At 45.6% G+C, this 21009-nt stretch overlaps 1 protein-coding gene across 2 annotated transcripts in view; it reads right to left on the bottom strand.

Moving 5' to 3' along the window:
* Positions 1-12502: 12502 nt before the first annotated feature.
* Positions 12503-21009, bottom strand: part of VIPR1 (vasoactive intestinal peptide receptor 1) — a 109405-nt gene continuing 100898 nt past the window's right edge. For both annotated transcript variants that reach the window (XM_027695490.1, XM_027695491.1), the window contains exons 12-13: positions 20778-20819; positions 12503-19342 (exon numbers count right to left, since the gene is read on the bottom strand). In XM_027695490.1, the coding sequence (XP_027551291.1) occupies positions 19151-19342; positions 20778-20819 (234 nt within the window). In that variant the 3' untranslated portion in view covers positions 12503-19150. The remainder of the gene's footprint in view (positions 19343-20777; positions 20820-21009) is intronic.

The following is a 21009-nucleotide window of genomic DNA, read 5'->3' on the forward strand; positions in this document are numbered from 1 at the left end:
AATATTTGGGGTATATTTGTAGGCTTAAATTGAGGCAGATTTGTTTCTTAGCTCCACTCAGAAGAGAGAAAGGAACCCATGCCCAGCTAGTGGTTGGGAACAGGAATAATTTAGGATCTCTGCAGTGCTTCTGGGTACTGTCTCTTTTCTGCTCTCACCTTTTACGGCCAAAATAATTTTTGGCAGAAATGGGATAACACACCGTGACAGCGATTGCAGCATCCTGGGTGCTCAGGGAAAGGGACTGGGGAGGTTTATTTTCTCCTGAGCTTTAAAAACCAGTCAGGCTTGAGTGTCTCCACTCCTGATAAAATACTGTGCTCTCTGAGTGGATCTGCTGATGAGATTTTCAGGTGGATTAGGTGCTAATCAATAACGAAGCAGCATTAAACTGGCACCATTAACCCCAGCAATTTTATTTTTTTTTTTATGAAACCACACTTCTGTCTTGTATATACCGTAAAGCTTGTGTTAGCACAACAAGAGCTTAATCCAGCAGTCGGGGAAATAAATAGAAAGGCTTGTTTTGACTTCAGGGGGTGGTGGAGAAATAGAGACAACACTCAAACCAGTGTCACACAAAATGAGAAGGACCTTCATGAAGACTCTGTGTGTTCCTTCAGCGCTGGAAAATCCTTTCTTACTTCAACAGAGCACCTCAGAAATCCATGGATTTAACAAAAAAGCACTAAACCAGTATTAATCACAGCTGTAGACTCCCCTGTAGCAGTGACCTTCAGCCTGTCACGAGGAGATGATTTTTTAAACAAAACAAGCCTTTCTTCCTGGGGTGGTTGAGGATCCAGTCCAAAGTCACTGAAGAAATTTTTCTCCTTTTGGCTGTCACCAAAATGCTGGAAAAATGGCCCCAAAATGTTTGGTTTGCCCAGTAGCCGACCTTGGAGGGTTGGTTTGACTTGTGCTGGGGTTGGGATTGACATTTCACTGAGATTCACTTCACTTGATTTCAGGAGTTGACAGCATTGCTCATGACATGAGAGACAATTACTTCATAAATACTGCATCCCAAAGTTACAGAAGCAGCAATATTACAGAGGTGAGAGTGAGAATGACTCCTTCACTGAGAAACGACAGGTAAATTTGAATAATGAAGGTTTTAGAGTTCAGAAGGTGCTCAGAGAAGTGCAACACCCATTCTGAGGTGCTGAAGAACAGAGTGACTTCTTTCTAATCTGGTTTTCTGGAACCTGTAAGAAATTAGTGTGTCTGTTTGCTTTCTGTGAGAAGGTAAATCTGGAGGGCACATCTTTGGGAAAATCAGGAATCAGCATTTTGGTCCCTTCCAACCCAAACTATTCTTTGATTCCATGATTCTGCGGTTGTCTGTCAGAACTTATTTCAACAGAGATCCTCCTCTGCTTGTCAAGATCTTCTTTCTCCACCTTAATTCACCTTCCAGTCAGGGGAAAAAACCACTATTGAATGCTTTTATTTCAACAAAACTCACTCATTTAGCCCGTTTCAGTGAACTGGAAGAGGAAGGCTTTGCCTGTCCCTGTGTGCCCAGATCGTCCCAGTGCCTGTGGATCTGAAGGCTTCATTATTAATGAATGTAAAATGAATTAATAAAGGAGCCTTCAAATGCAGCTTTGCAACTGTTCCAGGAGTAAGAGTGCTGTGTTTCTCAGTGTAAATCAGGTATTTCACAGAGTTCAGGAAAATTAAAAAAATACATGTCCAAAACCTACCATAGAAAAATCCAGCTGATATAAAATCTACCTGATATGTTTGCCCTTGAGGTCATATTTAAGCAAATTGCCATGGCTGAGGCAAATGGTCTCATTTATTCAGATTTTTGCACAAAACCCAACACTGGTCTGGCCACCAGCAGAAATGTTCCTTATATTTGTGTCTGCAACAAGACAAATAAAAATGGCTTTTTTTGCTGCAAACATGAACCCACTCCTGGTTATTTGAGAGGTGAATGGAGATCTGTGAATGGCTCTTCTTCCTCTGTGGTTTTTTTTCTTGGTGGATAAATATCTAACATTCCCAAAAGATGCTGTGAGAAGGTGCCCTGAGGTAAAGGAGAGATAATTGCAGCAAGAGCCCAGAGCAAGGTCAGGGAAAGCAGGGGCAAAAAAAAAGGTGGAATATGTTTGGCCTTTTATAACATTGATTGTGGAATTACTTTGCACTTGCAGTGTGTTGTAATTATCTTTTTTTTCCATTAGATTTTGATCTTAGCACTTCCTGCAGCCATGAATCAGCCACTCTTTCCTACCACTGGGGCAAAGCTTTAAGAGCAACCCTCTGAATTTCTGCACAATCCAGAAGTTGAATCTAAATTCCACCAGTCATTGGGAAAATAAATCTCAATTGTGTGAATTTCAGATGGATTTTTGGGGGGGAGGAGGGAGGGGTGTTTGTGGAAATGCTTTTGGAAGGCAGTATGGAAAATTTAACTTTTTTCCTACAGAATCAGAAAGGTTATCTGAGACAAGCTGTTCTAAGTCACTTCTCTCAGGGGCAGGGAATGAGTCCTTCACCCCTCTAGAGGTTCTTCCTCAGCAGAAGCACCTTTCCCCATCTTTCTTCCCTCTTTGACATCCCACAGCTTTGTGGACAACATGAATTACACCTTTTGGAGCCCAGAGCTGGTTTGGAGAAGCATCACCTGCTGTGAGGAGAAGGAGCAGCAGGGAAAGGCAAAGCAGGGTTATGGCCATTTTTGTTATCCAAGGACATCTGTTCCTCAAGTGTTCCTTTTGCTGCTTCCCTCCCCCTTGCACCATCTCTTCCAGTCGTGGACAGTGACATGATGTGTTTACATCCCCCTTAAGAGAAGGAGTCTACTGAAAATAAAACACGGGAAAAATGCAATTCTAGCCCTGTCACTTAAGTGCCTGGACAAAAATAAGCAAAGAAATAAAATAAATATGTTCTTAAGTTACTTACCAGCTGCAGTTCAAGTTGAAGTGGAGGGATGAGATGCTCTGCAAACCATGCTGAAAATGCAAGTGGTAGTGGATAACCATTCCCTGCCCCACCAGGAGCAGGCAGCACTTGTTATTAGCTGCCTTTTCCAGGCAGTCTTTCAGAAGGTGCAGCAAAATGGGTTTCATGAAGAAGATGAAGGCAGTGCCTTCATGTCCAGGAAGATGGGAACAGCAGAGAAGGTAGAGGAAAGAAGTGTGTGAACATCCCACGGATTTTGGCTGGATCTTCAGCTATGGAACCATTTCTCCCACAGAGGCATCTTTATCCAGAGTGTAAGGTTTTTTTTCTGGTTGGGAGCTTGGAAAGCACAGTGCTGCCCTTGGTCTGCACTGACCTGTCCCTTGTCACTACCAGTGAATTACAGTTCAGATCGATGTATTTTGTACCCAGTGAAAAAAAGACTCCTTGTTAGGCAGCGTTTACAGTCACCCTAAATCACCAGCAGGTGAACTGTCCTGGCCAAGCAGCAGACACTGTCACTGTGCTGACACCTCCAGCTGAGGCACTCCAGGGAAATCCTTTGGGTTCAAAAAGGCAAATCCTTTGGGTTCAAACAGGCAATTGGGATGAGGTTTTCAGCTGCTTAAACACAGGCTTGAAGAGTTACAGTAGATGCTGTGGGGTTTAAAAGAGAGTAGGTTTAGATTAGATATCAGGAAGGAATTCTCCCCTGTGAGGGTGGTGAGGCCCTGGCACAGGTTGCCCAGAGAAGCTGTGGCTGCCCCATCCCTGGAAGTGTTTAAGGCCAGGTTGGACGGGGCTTGGAGCAACCTGGGATGGTGGAAGGTGTCCCTGCCCATGGCAGGGGGTTGGAATGAGATGATCTTTAAGATCCCTTCCAAGCAAACCATTCTATGCCTCTATGATTTTATAATTCTACCATTCTATGATTCCGACCGAGCCCCCACTGATTATAAACAGATTCACCACAAAAGCACGATCCAGGAAATAAAAATAACGTTATTTCAGCTTCAATAGTTTAACAGTAAAGCTGAAATTTGGCCCTGAGGAGTTTGTCTTTGCCGGATTCACGGACCCTGTGCTGCGCTGCCTCAGTTTTTGGTGGCCATAAAATTAATATGGGAAAAAATGCCCCACTGTAACTCCACATCTGAGACCAGACAGAGTGAGCAGAGAGAAACACCCGTCTCTTGTCACATGTGCAGCAGGATAAATGGAACAAGCAAAGGTCTGGTTTGTTATTGTTCCCATCTGGAGGGTAAACCTGACATTTCTATCTGCCAATAGCGATTTATTGTGAAGCAGAGCTACGGGGAAGGTTTCCTCCTGCTAAATCAACCAGCAAAAGAAATGACCCTTGTGTTACAACCAAATAAGAAGCTTAATCACAGCCTACGTGTCTGGGTGCATAAATAATTCAAATATATGCAGCTGCAGTTTCAATATATTAAAGCCAAACCTCCCAAACAGCCCCGTGAAACACAAAAAATTAATATTCTATTAATGAAGAAACTGAATATATTTAAGTTCAGGTTTGTTCTCATTTTGTCTTAGGGGAAGAAAGAACTTTTTGTGACCCACAAGGAAAATAACTGCATTAATGATCATCTGGTGGTTGTTCTATCCCAACTAATACTTCCTTTACAGGGCCAAATTCACTCTCTGAAGCCACATTGCCTAAAAATTAAAAGATTACTGTCACTGAGCCAAGGTCATGACTTTTATGTGTCTTACTGGAGGTAGCAAATGTTTTCTCCACTTTTTTGAAAAGCTCTGGATTTATAGTTTGCTTACACTGGTACCTTTCACTAATTTTTGATGTAGCAAGGATAACTATGTTCTTAACAACAGAAATGTCCCTTCTGGTCATAAGTGGGTTTTTATATTATAATACTCAAGGTTTCCATGCTCACTGGTCACCAAAGATTCTTATTACAAGGGTTTTTGTTCAATATTAATATAGAACAGAAGCAAATGACAATTATATTTATAATATATAATATTATATTATTATATATAATATACTATATATAACAATATATTATATTATATATAATATATAATTATATATATAATAATATATAATATTATATATAATATATATATAATATATCACTTTTGTATATACTGTGAGTTTTGCAGGTGTGGATTTCAAGCAAAACTGTAATTTTTAACAGTTTCCTCCTCCAGCTTTGAACTGAAATGGCTTTTTGAGCATCTCCATCCTTGCCTCCCAGGACACACATTTTTCTTCCCAAGAACTTGTTATTAATTTTTTTATTCACTAATTTGACAGGAACTAGAGTAACTCTGTCTCAGAGGGTCAAGGACAGCTGTGGATGCTGGTGATCCATCCATGCATTGAAAATCCAGGTTCTCCTTGGCAACACCTCTGTGGTCAGCACCTTAAACCTTTGCAGAGGAGTTCACATCCATCAGGAATCTCTAAATCCCTTCTCTACAGTTTGGATTCAGTGCATTCTGGGAAACGAGGCCTTTGTGTGGTGTGAAAGGGTCTTTGTCCCTTCCAAAGAGAAAAATTGGGAATTTCTATGCCTTCTCTGTCTTTAAGTTTCCTAAACCAGACAGCTTGGAGTTATTAAATTATGTTTGAATTGAGCCCCAATCAATCTGCTGCACCTGGACAGACAAATTCCCCTTAAACTGAATTAACTGCATTGACAGGAACTCTCTAGAAAGGAGTTCAGATGAGTGGTTCTGACATTAACAGCTGCTTAATAGATACTTTAAACCAGGTGAGAGGAATTTCACCCAGAAAGTCAATACTACAGTAGCAGTTGCTCTTTGCTTTGTGTTTACAGAGCTGACAATAATTTTTCACCCTCTGTCCCACTCAGCAGAGACAAAGCAGAGTCGGCCTCTGTGCAATGAAATGTGGTTTTTCAAGTTCTCTCCACAAGATGCAGTGGCTTTATGGAGAGAGACACTGGGTGGAAGGTTTTCCCCCTGTTCTGTGGTTAAATTCAACCTGTGGTGGAATGGGATCTACCTCCTGGGATGGGAGGAATTTGTGGTGCCCTGTGAAGATTATCTGAAGAAAGCAAACCTACATAACTGCTCACTCCTGAGAAGGTCAGAACAGCTTTAAATGGGGGGGTCAGAATTAACAGAACAATGGGGGATCTGCATTTTCCACCTCACCAAGTTGCACTGTATTAGTTTTAACTTGTTTTGCTTTTGGTTCATGGAAAGTAGAAACCTGGGTAATGAGCTTCTGCAGCCACATCACAATAGTGAGGACTCTCATTTATCTTCATCACTGAAGTGCTTCGTCCCTGTGTGCCACACTGCACCTCTCCAGCACTTTGCTGTTCCAAGTCCTCATTGTTTACCTTCTGACAAGAGATATGTTCAAGCTGAGCGTGTGTGACCCACTTGGAATCCAGCTCAAATGCTCGCTGAAAATTCCTCCCTTTGCTGGAGCAATTTACTACTTTACTCTTTGCCTTAATAACACCTAAAATGCTTTTCCCCTGTGAACAGACCACAGCACTTCAGATAATATTGAATCTGAAGAATTTCACTCTTGTTCAAGGCTTGGGCAACTTCCAGAACTGGGATATTACTATGGATGTGAGCAGCTCTCAAAAGAATGTTCCATTAATTTACATTCTACAGTGCAATTAGACTGGCATTTGAATAATGAGAGTTGCTGAATTCTGCATATCTTTTGTTGATTTTTAGGAAAGGTTCCCATTGACTCTCACCACTCCTTGGCTCCACAGATGAAACCTTTGTGCTTTAACCTGCCACAAGAATTACATGTATTATGAACTATATACAAATTAATCATTGTACATAGACGAAGTGAGCCGATGTAGTAGGATATTAAATCTTAGAATCATTGAATGGTTTGGGTTGGAGGGGACCTTAAACACCACCCAGTTCCAACCCCCTGCCATGGGCATGGACACCCTCCAGTAGACCAGGTTGCTCAAAGTCGGGACTGTCTTGAAGATCTGAATTGTTGCTCTCAGTTTATCCAGTTCCTCTGACTTTAAGGTGAGTCAGTGGAAGGGAAGCAGTGCTGTCTTTTTTTTTTGCAAGTCCATTTGAGTTTGAATCTTTTCTTTTCCTTTTTTTTTTTTTAAATAAATGTTTTTTTTTAAAATGTTCCATTTCACATCCCAGTTAAATTTTTATATTTTTCTTTTGAGGAGAAAAAACCTCCAAAAAACATAGCATGCCTGTTTTAAGATTTTATTAAAAATAAAGCATAGTTGGTTTTATCTGGTCCTCCCCTCCCCTCCCCTTCCCTTCCCTTCATCCAAACAAACACAATCAGCTGTTCACACAAGCCCTAATCACCAATCCAGCTGGAGAATTCCAAAGCTTTCCTCTGAGATGGGGGAGCTGGTGAGAGCCCAGAATTGAGGCACACACTATAATTTTGATTCCAAGCTTTATCCTTGCCCAGTTCTGGCCACAATTACAGTAATTCTCTCAGAAACTGCTGGTTCCTGGCCAGTAATGGAAGCAGGGGAGGATAAAACCATCCAACTTTCTTCTCCAGGTCAGCTAAATGTGATTACAAACAACCTTTTAATTTACAAACAGATCCTCGGAAATGTGGCCATCACAAACTGAGAAAGGGCTGAGTTCAGGCTCAGCCAGGAGGGACCTTCTCTCATCGTGGACAAATGTTTGGCACCTTCTCAAAAGGCAGAGCCTTCCTGGAATAGCTCCCACGGAACCCTCTGTTTAGCCTCCTGTGACCTAAATGGGACACAAGGAGAGAGGGCTGGAATTTAGTGTGGAATTAGATGACACGGGCACCGACTCAGTGGAAAATGAGAGATAGGATGGAATGAAACCCCTCACCCAGTCCCAACCAAAAATCACATTACACACATAAATTTATTACACATGATAAATCCCCTCATCACTGCCAGCCAAAGTCATGTTTCTACCATACCCCCATAATTTTTAGCTGGGAGCAGATGGGACATAATGAAATATTGTGGATTCTGACTGCTTTATGCCAAAGAGCTCGGAGTTCAGTGGCTGATAAGAAGCAGCCATTGATTAGGCATCCCAGGGTGGTAAATCTGCTGGGGGAGGCAGACTCTGGGCAGCAGTGGCCAAGTCAGTGTTGGGGTCTTGCTGCTGGTATTTTCATTCTTCCTTTGTAAAATAAGAACCACAAGTGGATTCAGGTAAAAAGTGACCATGGGGTGTAGCCACTTTTCAGGACCTGCAAGGGAAAGATTCACAGACATGTGGGTGTTTTGTGATGTGGTTCAACCCCAGTTTGATTCACATCAAATACTGGCATCACTGGACTCGAAAAGTCATTTCCCAGCTCCCACCCACACCTTGATTTGGAGCTGATATTAATTGACAGGACCCCTGCCTGTCAACCAGGACATCTAATTATTAAGACATTGAACTTTTTGAGTTGAATTAATTGTCCCATCCTTGGAAGTGTTCGAGGCCAGGTTGGATGGAACCCTGAGCAACCTGGTCTAGTGGGAGGTGTCCCTGCCAGGGCAGGGGAGTTGGAACAAGATGATATTTTAGGTCTCCTCCAACCCAAACCATTCTGTGATTTTATGTTTCCTCCTGATGTTTGGACAACAAAGTGTGCTTTAGGGTGTCTTGGTCTTGATTCCCCAAACACACCAACCCTCAGGTTTACAAGCCAGATGTTCTCCTTTCTTTCTTCTCTGTCCCAGTCAATGCACAATAATTCTGTAGATTTGCTCTGAAAATCAAGAGCAGGAGTGATGTTGGCTGGTTTCAGCTCGCCAAGTTGCTTCCTGTACTCTCAAGGTGTGTGTGACAAGGGTTCAAGGCTTTGATCCTAACTGGGAGGAGTGGAAATATTTCCAAGGAGAGAGGTTCAGTCAGTAGTGGGATGGGGCAGGGACGGACTCCAGGAGAGGGTTCATCACTGAGCACCATAAACAGGGATCTAATGCCATGTGCACAAAACTCTTGCCTTTCTGGTCTTTGGCTGCAAGGACAGTTTAGTTCTGAGCATAGAACATAATAAAACTGCCTGAAAGGAAGTTGTAGCAAGGGGAGGATCAGCCTCTTCTCCCAAGCAACCAGTGACAGGAGGGGAGGACACGGCCTCCAGCTGTGCCAGGGGAGGGTCAGGTTGGACATCAGGAGGAATTTCTTCACTGAAAGGGTGGTTCAACATTGGAAGGGGCTCCCCAGGGAGGTGGCAGAGTCCCTGTCCCTGGAGGTGTCCAAGGAAGGACTGGACATGGCACTCAGTGCTCTGGGCTGGGGGACAAGGTGGGGATGGGTCACAGGAGTGACTCTGTGATCTCAGAGGTCTTTTCCAACCTCAGTGACTCCTGGATTCTGTGATTCTGTGTTATACCAGGAGGAATGATTTCTCTGTGAACACGTGTCAGCATCAGAAGAGGTTTTAAGGCTTTCAAAGAGTGTGGTATTACAGCAGTGACAGTGTCAAGGTTCTTTGTGCCACAATCCCTTGGGATCCATGGACAATCCACAGTCTTCCTGAACCTGTCTGAGGTCAGCCAGACTCCTTCTGAGGATTGCATCGAGTCACAGTTCAAACCTTACAACCCCAGTGGGAGGGACTTGAATGCAACTGGTTGCATGGGGAGTGAAGATAATTTAACCACTAATATTGATTCACTCCATGGGAAATTGCTTTAATGTCATGGACATCACAGAAGTCCTTGTTCTGGCATTTTGCCATGGGAACCTTGGAGGATCAAAGCAAAAGGATGGTCAGTACCATCCTTAAACATGGCTCTTTCTTGTAGGGAATGATATTTTTGAGGTCATGAAACTGAACTTACACAGAGGAGCTCCAAAATCCAAGCTCAGAAATGTCCAGATATACGTGATCACACGTTCTATCAAATCCAGAGTGATGGTGTGTGTTCAAGAAAAGCATCAAATCCAGAGTGATGGTGTGTGTCTAAGGAAAGGATCAAATGCAGAGGAATGGTGTGTGTCCAAGAAAAGCATCAAATGCAGAGGAATGGTGTGTGTCTAAGGAAAGCAGTGCCCTGCTCACCATCAGCCAGGAGGGATGATTCTTGCACAGAGGACACACAGCTGGGATTGAAGGTAGTTGGGTTGATTTTGACCTCAGACTTCTCAGGTGACCTTCATCAAACCGTGGAAGAGACATCTTTTGGCGGAATGGGATTATCCTCACCTCCACAGACACAGGATAAATGGAATTGGCTGGTTTTCCCTTTCCCCAGCCCTTGTAACCTGTTTTTTCTGATTTCTGGTTTAACCCACAAGAGGGATCCAGTGGAAGTCAGTATGGAACAGCTTTGCTTCTCAGAATGGCCCAGAGCATTAGACCCTCTGCTTTTAAATGAAAATGTTTAATCCACACAGAAAGGAGGGACATTTATAGCCAAGACTTGTCATTTCAAGTTGCAGATTTGGCCTTTATCAGTAGTGTGAGCACTGGGTGTAAATCAGCTTTAAAAAGGGGGAGAGCTGTGGAAGTGGCCCTATGGACATGGGAAAGCTCACTGACCTCTCACTGTGATCTATTTTCACTGCCTGATATTCATATGCATTAAATAATGTGACTTTTATATGAACAATTACTGTTCAATTGCAGTTGCCTGCTGGGCTTTTCTCCAACACAGAGGAAGGCTCGTGGTTTGTTCAGAGCAATAAAGACCTCAAAAGACAGGACCACTGTCCTGGGAACACAGCAACTCCCAGCCTGAAACAAGTGTTAATTTAAATGGCTTGATAATGATTTGGAATCAACTAGCAGAGGTTTGGAGGCTTTGCAAAGTCCGTGTTCAGAGAGCAGTCCACTTCTTTCCAAGGAGCAGGATGATTAACCCCCAGACTCGACTGCTGTGCTTCCCTTTGCACCTGCAAAAGAGCTGGAGAGGGACTTCTTGCAGGGGCATGGAGTGACAGGAAAAGGGGTTATGGCTTTAAACTGATGGAGGGCAGGTTCAGATTAAATATTTGGAAGGGATTTCTCCCTGTGAGAGTGGGGAGGCCCTAGCAGAGGTTGCCCTGAGAAGCTGTGGCTGCCCCATCCCTGGAAGTGTCCAAGGCCAGGCTGGAGCAACCTGGGCTAGTGGAAGATGTCCCTGGCCATGGCAGGGGGGTTGGAACAAGGTGACCTGGAAGGACCCCTCCAACCTTCTGTGATTCCACGATTCTCTGAAGTCATCAATTCCTCATATAATTAATTCTGCAGTCACACATCCTGTGTTTGTAAGTGCATGTACAGTGACAATGTGCATGTCCAGTGCTGGGGTGGATGGGTTGAGTGTCTCTCGATGCTCTCATGATGCCCAGGTTATGAATTTATGCCACCAGTGCTGTGGAATCACATCTGCTTGTGACAAGCCCAACTCAAACCACCACCTTGAGCTAGCAATTGCATCATCAGATGCCCTTAGTCATTGTTTATGCCAAGTGTTGCAGAGAGCACTGGATGGCAGCTCTTGTTTTCCACCTCTTGGGTTGAGCATTTTGGTCTCTTACAGTGGTGTGGGATTTCTGCAGGAGAAATGGACCCATTGTGTCTGCTCTTGAAAAGCTGCTCAGAAGTGGCCTGGATGACTGGGTGTGACAGGATCCCAGGGAATGGCCTGGAGCTGTGTCAGGGCAGGCTCAGGTTGGATCTCAGGGAAAAGGTTCTTCCCCCAGAGGCTGGTTGGGCACTGTCCAGGCTCCCCAAGGCAGTGGGCACAGCCCCAAGGCTGCCAGAGCTCCAGGAGGGTTTGAATGATCCTCTGGGGCACAGGGTGGGATTCTTGGGGATGTTCCTGTGCAGGGTTGAGGGTTGGACTGGATGATCCTTTTGGGTCCCTTCCAACTCAGCTTATTCTTTGATTCTGGGATTCTGTGTTCAGTTCTGAAGGGAATGAGAACAAGTATGGTTTGGTTTTTTTTTAATATATTTTTGGGGTTTCCTCCTCTTGGGGGCTGGTTATGAACTGCTACAGTCTGTGATGTAAAACACAGATCGTGGCCTTGGTCTGTCCCTCCAGGATACTGGGGGAAATCTCATGGGGATGAATTTGGGCGGCCCAGGGACCAGAGAGAGTTGCAGGATATTCCAGCACCTGACCCAGCAATCAATACATGTTATATTTGGGTGGGTGGGCGCAGGTACCTACAAATACAGGAATCATTTTGGACCTCTCGACCATGGCAAAAGAATGATGGTGTGTTTGTAACTGCAGGACCATCCCCTCCATGCACGAGTCTCACCTCCAGCAGACCATCCACCCACCCAGCTCATGCAGTGGTGTTGCCTTCACTGTGGAGGTTCTGGGGATCACTCATTCTGGGGCTGGGACTGATTCTTCTGTTCCCAAAGAAGGTCTCCTCAGCACCCTGATCTACCTGAAGATGTCCCTGCTCATTCCTTTAAAGTTCCTTTCTAACCCAAACACTTTTATGATTTTAAGAGTGATTTAGTCTGGTTAAACATACAAAGTATGAGGTCACTCTGCCTAACTCCGGGCAAACACCTCACCAGCTCACTATCTCCTTTTTAGCCTTTCCTCTTGTCTTTATCTTCTTCAAGACTCTGAGAAATAAATAAAAATATCAGGTGGAACACCTTAGACACGATGCCTTCACGATGGTTTTATTGCTTGTTGTCAGCAGTGTCAACCACAGAGAAGAACCTCCCCTGAAGCAAGGAGACGAACCAAATACAAAGGAAAAAAAATATATATAGCCAATTCATTGCATATTTACAGAGTCAGAACAAAATAAATAACATCAGGCAGAAGGCCATGAAACAAGGCAGAGATGTCACCTGTGCTGAGCAAGCAGGCCTGTTCTCACTGGCATGGAGGAAACATCACAAGCACCAAGGTACAGAAAAGTCCACAGAGAGGGTGAGTCTCTGTTCACAGCCAGTTCCCATCACTCTCTGCTGTCAAAGCCTATTTACAGGAGGGCAGAGCAGAGGTGCTGACAGCTTAAGTGAGAAGAGTCAGTTGGCACCAGCCACTGACCAACAGCTTGAGGTGTTCCAGGCAGAGCCCGAAAAACGCACTTTTGAACTCAAAAGTGCCTTTTTTTGAACTTAATTTATCGTTGCCATCCGAGTATCAAAAATGTGTTTCGTTTATTTATTTTTCTGAATGTGCTGTTCAGGTTCCCCCTATGTACAAATGCACAATGTCCACAAAACTGGGGTACAAAACACGAGTGCTCTGCTGATGCCAAATGTGCGTGTCCTGAAGGTCTGGTCCTCAGACCCCAGATGGGCATCATTTTCCCTACAGACCTGTAGCCTGGTCTCCAGTCCTGATGTTTGTCTTCTTCCCTGTGACTCCACAGTACCCTGGAAACAACCAGGGCTTCAAACCCGGGGCTCTTCAGTGAACAGCACAACACCAGGCGAGCAAGCAAGGAGTCAGGACATTCAGCAGGAGGTGGAAGAGGTGGTCCGTGGTCCCAGGAAACTCCCAATTCCTAAAAAGCCACAGTTTACAGGTGCACAGCTCTCCAGGGGAAAGAACAAGGTCAGTCACTGTAATTGCACCTCATCAGACTGGTGTGTAAATACTGGGTGTGGGGAAGGGATGAAAAGTTGATGGACTGGAATAAAACGGTGGATTTTGGCACATCTGACCCCAAGTACCATGCTGGGAATTAATTATTTTCCTTATTACTTTTCAGTTTAGTTCCTGGGTGACACCAGCAGAGTCACTCTGGGTTGATGTGGGGACATTTGAGACCAAGAGCTTGACCTCCTACTCTTTTGAGGGTCATCTACTATCGAGCACCTTCGTGGCCCTGCCCACCAGTAGCTCTGTCTGGGAAAAGTGCAAAGTTGCATTGGGAGCCAGGGAGCTCAGGAGTGCACCCCGTGTCTCCAAGGGTCTGGAACATTCATCCCTGCAGAGATGCTGTGGGGGGAAGCACAAGGCTGGGAAAGAAGATGGGCTGTGTCAACACCCCAGCCACGGCCCTTCTTTCAGCTGAACACCCCACCTGAAAGCAGAAGGTGGGGCTTGATGGGAAGGAGAATGTTTTACATGAGCTCTGATGTTACACCTTCCAGAGAAGGGACATTGCTCCTGATCCACCTGTTTTCCCAGAGAAGGACCATTGCTCCTGATCCAGCTGTGTTTCCACAGGCCCTTTATCAAACCAAGCTGCACTTGTGCAGACAGAATGAAATAAGCTCCAGGAAGACACTTACTGGCATTTCCCAGTCGGTGAGATTCCCTTTTAGTCTGAAAATATTTCATATTTCCTGCAGAAACCCGCTGGGTTTTCCCTTGTTTGAACACTGGGGCGAAGGTGGAAGGACTGGAGACAAAATAATCCCACCAAGCCCCTTTAATCCCTGCCAAGGAGCCAAGTGATGTTCACTGCCTCCTGAGCTTTCTTTGGAACTTCATTTTGCTTTTTAAAAAACACTAAAAAACTTCCATTAATCAGTAGGTGTATCCCTCTCTGGAAATATTTCCATCAGATTGGGACAGAGATTTGGGTTTAATCCCTCTGCTCACGCACTGCTGTGGCACAGACGTGACCCTGTCTCATTCCTTGTGAATGGGAAACAAGTGGGATATTGAGAAAGATGTAAAGCTGACGATTAGTTAATGTACAAAACATCTTTTCTCCAGCAACACCTTCCTTGAGAAAAAACATAACTGCTTCCTAGGCAAAAAAAAAACCCAACTCAAACTAAACTAAACTAAAATATTCAAGTGTTTCATCTCCTGGCCTTTTTGATTTTAAAAAGTTTCAAGTTAATGCCCTGAAATTCTGCAGCAGCCTAGAATTTCTTTACTCCTCTTTTTTTTTAACCCCAAACACGGCTATATTCTCATTTCTTGCTGCTTATGAGGTCACAGAGCAACATAGGTCCCAGCTGAAGAGAAATATCTTTAGGTCCCAGTTGAACAGAAATATCCACAGTTTAATCTTGGTATTGAAGCTTGTACCTACCTCTACTCCTTGAGACCATAATTTAATGTTTGTATTGTAATTATTCCACACTTATTCATAATTTTTAATCATTTAATCACTGAAATGCAGAGTGACTAATTAACAGAAGGGGCTTGCTCTCTCACTGGTGTAAAAAGGGAGTAAAAAGTTCCAGACTGAAGATAAAGGAATTATTTTAAAGGCAAATCCAAGTGTAATCCAGGAGTTGCTGCAGTGAACTGATTGGTGAAAACGGGATCAGAATTTGGCTTAATTTCTGTAAAGAGTTTTGGAGTCCAAATTCATGATCCTCAAACACCTCTGTCCCATATCCAGATGTGACTATTAATATTATTTTGCAGCAAATCAATGCAGTTGCTTTACTGGAGACCCTCCTGTGTTACACTGGAGTTGGGGGGGCTCAGACTGGGGCTTGCCTGTGTGCTCTGCGTGGGACCAGGACAGCACACCTCAGGCTGTCATTTGTAGTGAAGTCCTTGAGCTCCCATTTTATTGATGAGTTGGATGAAAAACAGAGTAAGGGAGGCCAAGGTATGGAGCCAAATTCCTGCACCAAGCCAGTTAAAAGAGGGCCTGATCCCAATGTCATCATTCACTCGATTGCTCACGTCCCCAGAGTGAAAAGCTGTGATTTCAGCACTGACTCCTGTGTTTGTCTGAAATCCAGGGCCCAGGCAGCTGTGCTGGCAGCTCTGCCCTGCCTGTGTCACTAATATTGCCATGCCTGTCACAGCAGGTATATTCAGCACGTTCATTTAATCTCTCAAACCCCCTTGACAGCACAATGGCAACGTGGCTGGACGTTCAGCGCTGAAATAATTGCCAGTAGGATGCCTGGGGCACTGTTCTGGCACTCTGATGTTCTCCACATGTTTTGAAGGAGCCCCTGAGTTCAGAAAACAGCCTCTCTTCAGGCTCCTGTGCACAACAGCCTGGTGGTGAATCTCCCACATTCCCTGTGGAATGGGTAAATAACCAGTTGGATTTTTGCCTGTCATGTCCCCAAAAGGCAAATCTGTTCCCACTGCCTTTGGCACAGGTCAGCACAGGGCTGAAACAGAAACAAAGCTGAAAACACAAAGCAGAAAGTCCTCCTGCAAGTGCAGTGCCAGGCACAGAGAGAGGAAAAAGGAAAGGGAGCAGAGGGAAAATGCACAATGTGTCTCAGTGCTGATGGCTCACAGACCCGCTATCCCAGCAAGGCTGCCGAGAACAGATGGGCAGGGATTCCCTCACATCCCACAAAGGAGCCTGCTGGCAATGGTGCATCACTTCTGCTTGACAGCTCTGTGCTCAGGCTCCTCTCTTGCTTGTCTGGGACCTGGGATTCCAGCTCACACCTCAGGCACCTCAGTGGATGGATTCACAAGGTCGGGCAGCGCTCCTCTGCAGCCCATGGAATTTCCTGGGAATGTACAGTTCCCCTGGCAGATTAAGAGGGTGAATGACTCTGCAGCCCGAGGAATCAAATGTTTCCCTGGCTGACACTGCTTCAAAACTCTGAGCCACTGAGACAAAGCATTTTATACCAAGTGGAACGACTTGGAAGCTGAGAGAGAGTTTTCCCTTGCTTCTTCTGGGCTTCCTTGCAGCTGGACATTCACTTGGCAAAATGCAGAGCTGGGTCAAATCCTTGCTTCGAGGCAGGCACAGGAGAAGAACTGGTGGTGCTGGTGGGATTTCTCCAGTATTTCCTTTGTGAGTCCTACTCCAGGTCTGAAAGTGCTCACCAGACAAGCACCAAACACATGGAGAATCACAGAATATCCTGAGTTGGAAGGCACCCACAAGGATCATTGAGTCCTGCACAGGACAACCCCAAAAATCACACCATGTGCCTGAGAGCATTGTCCAAACACTCCTTGAGTCCTGGCACGTTTGGGACTGTGACCACTAAAATAAAAGAGTCCTGGCCTCTGAGAGCCTCATGAGGATTTAAACGGGATATTGTTTCCAAGGTGTCAGGGCACAAGGGCTTCAGTGCAAGAAATGTGGGGAAATGTTAAGCTTTCTCTGCATTTTGGGAATCAGAGAGCTGCTCAGAGAGCATCCTGATGGTCTTAATGGCACGTCAGTGCTGGATTCTCACTGCTGGCATGGCCTCAGAGTAATGTGGCTCCTCACACCTGGCTGGCCTGGGGTCACCAGCACTTGAACTCTAGGGATCTTCACAACACCTACTTATCCTCTGAGGTCTTGCAGGCTGAGTAGCCACGGCTACACTGTGCTGAGGTCTGAGTCAGCTCACTGGAAACTCAGAACTGCACATCTGCCCTTCACAGGGTTCTTTATTCCCCTCACTGTCTCCAGCCCTCCACGCTGTTCTCAGGGCTACACGTGGAGGGATACTCAGGAAGCATGGAGTTGATAAAAGGTATAGCTCTGGGAATGGTTTTGGCATGGAACACTGCCCTCTCAGAACCGAGGGAGGAACTGGATGTCCTGGTCTGTGAGTCTCCCCCTGGGCTCAGCGTGGGTGGCTGGCAGTGAATCACAGAGGCTTCAGGCAGGCAAAGAAACCAGCAAACCAACCCCAAACCCAGCAAGTTAAAGATGCTTCCCTCCCATTAACTACATTAAATCATGGAGCAATAAAAGTCCAGGTGCTGTTAGTTAGCACCTGGTAGGCAAGTTGAGATCTCTGAACTCAAAACTCCAGGTTTGTGTGTTGGTGGCCCACACTCTCCTTCTCGAGGCTGTGTCAGAGTAGGATGAGAGCAGCCCAATTCCTGAGTGTACACATGGGCTGAGCAGGAATTTCCCACCCTCAGTGTAAAACCGGTGCAACCCCATTTGTGTGGGACACAAACATCTGTATCCTTTTATTTTCTGTCTTCTGACTGAGTTTGGGAGTGTGGGGATTGTCTCAAATGCAGTGCTTGAGCAGGATTGGGTTTCACACCTCTCCTTTGCCCCTCCACCAAGAAAAGAAGAAAAAGAAAAAAATACTGTTCCCTTGGTTTTAATGGGATCCATGTGCATTCCTCAAATAGGGATTGCCCCTAGATGAAAACTAATAGGCCTTCAAAAAAGAGGCAAAATGCACACACACATCTCAAAGATCTAACAATGCCTTCATCAGAGGATGAAAGCTTCCCACAAAAGCTGAAGAAGAAATCAATTTAATAGCCCCTTCAGTCCTTCCTCACTCCTGCAGTGCCAGTTCTGTGCTGAGAGCACCTTGTCCTGATGAAAGCAATTTTGCTCACTGCTGTGACACTAATTTTTTTCATCTGGAGAGTGGCTCCTCATGGCAGGTCTGCTTCAATTAGTGATTACAGGGTTCTACATCTCCCTTTCCTGGCAGTGTGTGCTAAGCAAGTGCAAATGAATCACACCCCCATTATTTTCCCCTGATCCCTCATGATCCCGGGCGCATTAAGGCACCAAGATCTACAGGAGAACCTGAAGGAAAAACACAGCCATGCTCTGCTTTTGGCCTCTGTACCTGGTTTTTATGCATGCAAACCAGAGTTTCCTGGTCATTGAACACAACCAAAACAAACACCACGTCCCGAACATGGCGCAGAGAAGGGAATTCTCACGCTGTTCCTTCTCAGCGACCTGCTTTTCCAGAGAGCACTGGGATGCCTGGAAAGCTTTTGTTAATGAGGATGGTGGGTTATTAGCAGCACATACTGCAGCCCTGAGGCATCCTCTGAGGGGCTTTCCTGGTGCTGCAGCTTCATCTTCACCTGTGTAAAACGTGGGGGTCATGCACTGGCCTCTCCCTTCCTGCTCATGTTCCTCCTGTCCCTTCTCCCCATGTCCCCGATTCGGTCTTCGGTGCCTTATCATCACCTCTTATCCACAGGAATTTTGGCACATTCATACGTTTGGCTTTTTTTTTTTTTTCCTGCTTCTTGCATCCCTCTCTCCTTTACTGGCTCATTTCTTTTTAAAAAAAGTGCAATTTATCTGTTTCAGAGATGCCGGTTCCGGTAAAGCCCCCAAGGACTCGGGTTCTCCCCTCCCTTCCTCCCCTGTACTTCATTATTTATGACACAGCATCTCCCAGGCTTTCCTCAAGTGACTGGGACCTTTACTCATAGTTATCAACCCCCGAGGGCTTGAAACTGAGGAGTGAAAGGTCTGAAAAGAGGGAGAGGAAAAGCATTTCTCTGCCTCTCGGCTTGTCCAGTCCTGTCCTGGATGCCAGTGGCTTTTCCAGTTGTGTGTCCTCTGTTGGCTCATGTGGAGCATGTCATTTCACAGGGATTTGTCATCGCTGGTTCCTGGGGATCCCTCAGTCTCTCAAGTGTCTCTTTTGGATGCTCCCTGCTGGGAGAGCCCCTCCCCATCACACCAGGGAGAACTCGGCCTGGAAGCCGGAGCACCGGCGAGTCTTTGGGGAGCACTTGGTCAGCATGGAGATCTGGGTGCTGAAGTTGGTGCCGTTGCTGCCCAAGGAAGGGTGGTGGTACTTCATGTCCGAGCCCAGGAACCTCTCCAGGTGCCACCTCCGCCACTTCCTTTTGAGCTCAGCTTGGACCTGGGCGTTGGAGAGACAAGAAAATCACTCGCTGTTGCTCTGATTCAGTTGTGTGAGCAGCCGTGGGTGACCCACCCACCAAGGGGCCAAGAATTATTTTATAAAGGTCACTGAACTCAGCCCGGCCTGGACTTTTAGCCACATAGAAGAGAGGGGACACCCCAGACAGCAGAAATCCCTGAGCTCCAGCAGAGAGGTGAGCACAGGGAATTTCTTATTCATACAGCAAAGGTGCCAGAATAGTTAACTTCAGCTTCAACATACTCCACATTTTGTGAGTAATTAATTAATCTTAATAATTAAGATTTTTTTTTCACTGCCCTGATTTTGGTCCAAATAGAAATGATTTAACTACAGCTTGTTTGTAAAGCTGTGCTTTTTTATGACAGAAGCTACTTGTTCCTGCTCAGGGAGTTCACTGAAATGATCTGGTTTACACTGTCCAGATTAAAATCCTGAACAAGTCTGGCCACCATCCCTGTCCCCTCCTGCAGCCTTCCAGCCCAAATTTTTAGATAACAGTATGAATTAGATAAAACAGCTGCGTCTGAGGGGCTCTGGGATGAGCAAGCACAGCAACAGCACAATACCAGGATAAGAATCCCAGGAGTCGAAACATGGGAAAGGCAAGATCAGTGCCTGCAAGGTAGAAACATGTTTCCCTGGCACTGCTGTGCCTAACAAGTCATGTCAGTGCCTGTATTGGTTTTGGATCATCAGTGAGTTTGTGTGGTACTGCCCTGTTCCAGGCAGGAAAGGTCTCTGCTGGAGCTGGGCTCTCTGCCTGATGTACACATGGCATCAGTGTGGCTGATGCAGCTTTGGAGCTGTGAGAGAGAAAATTGGGATTCTGGACGCTCTTCCTCTCCCCCAGGAAGCTGCAGCACAAATCCAGCTCACAGCTGCTTCTTTCCTGTCCGTGCTCTGTTTATTGGGCTGGAAGTGCTCCAGATGACAGCAGCTCCGAGCCTGTAGCTGCTCACACCTACTTGGGAGCCTTTGCAACATGGGCTTAATCAGCTGAACTTCTCATGGGCAGGTGGGGGATGATACAAAAATATCACTGCACTAATGAGCCTCCATCCCAGCAGCGGGCCTGGTCCTGGGGAGGATTCACTGAGGCACTTAGCAGGGCTTAGATGGGATTTATCCTTCCCTGCTGAAGGTGGGCCTTTGGGATCAGGGTTTGTGCAAGGTTCTGCTGGTGCTGTCTCGTGAGTAAAGGGTGGACTCAGCAGCAGTGATGCACACAGTGCACACCAAAGCCATGACACGTTTATTAATTGTGCTGAAAACTGGTAGGAAAATGGCTGAACTGTTTTTCTGGAGTGAGAGATTTGACTTGGATGCTTCCCACCAGTATGGAAACATCAGGAATGGGACACTCAATCCACTTAGCTGGCAAACATGAATCAAACAACACTGTTAATCTTACCTCTCCGTTGAGAAAACAGTACAGAACAGCCACCACAAATCCCTGGGGGAAAGGAGAGAACAGGCTTTTAGCACTGAACACAATGATGTCAAAGGAGGGATCATGGAATCAGGGAATTGTTAAGGCTGGAAAAGACCTCTAAGATGATCAAGTTCAACAGTGCCATCTTCACCACTAACCCATGTCCCCAAGTGCCACATCTGGATGTTTTTTGAGCGCTTCCAGATGCCAG

The sequence above is a fragment of the Neopelma chrysocephalum genome, unplaced genomic scaffold (genome assembly GCF_003984885.1).
Source record: "Neopelma chrysocephalum unplaced genomic scaffold, ASM398488v2 Primary Assembly neopelma1_101, whole genome shotgun sequence".
In the NCBI taxonomy this organism is placed as follows: Eukaryota; Metazoa; Chordata; class Aves; order Passeriformes; family Pipridae; genus Neopelma; species Neopelma chrysocephalum.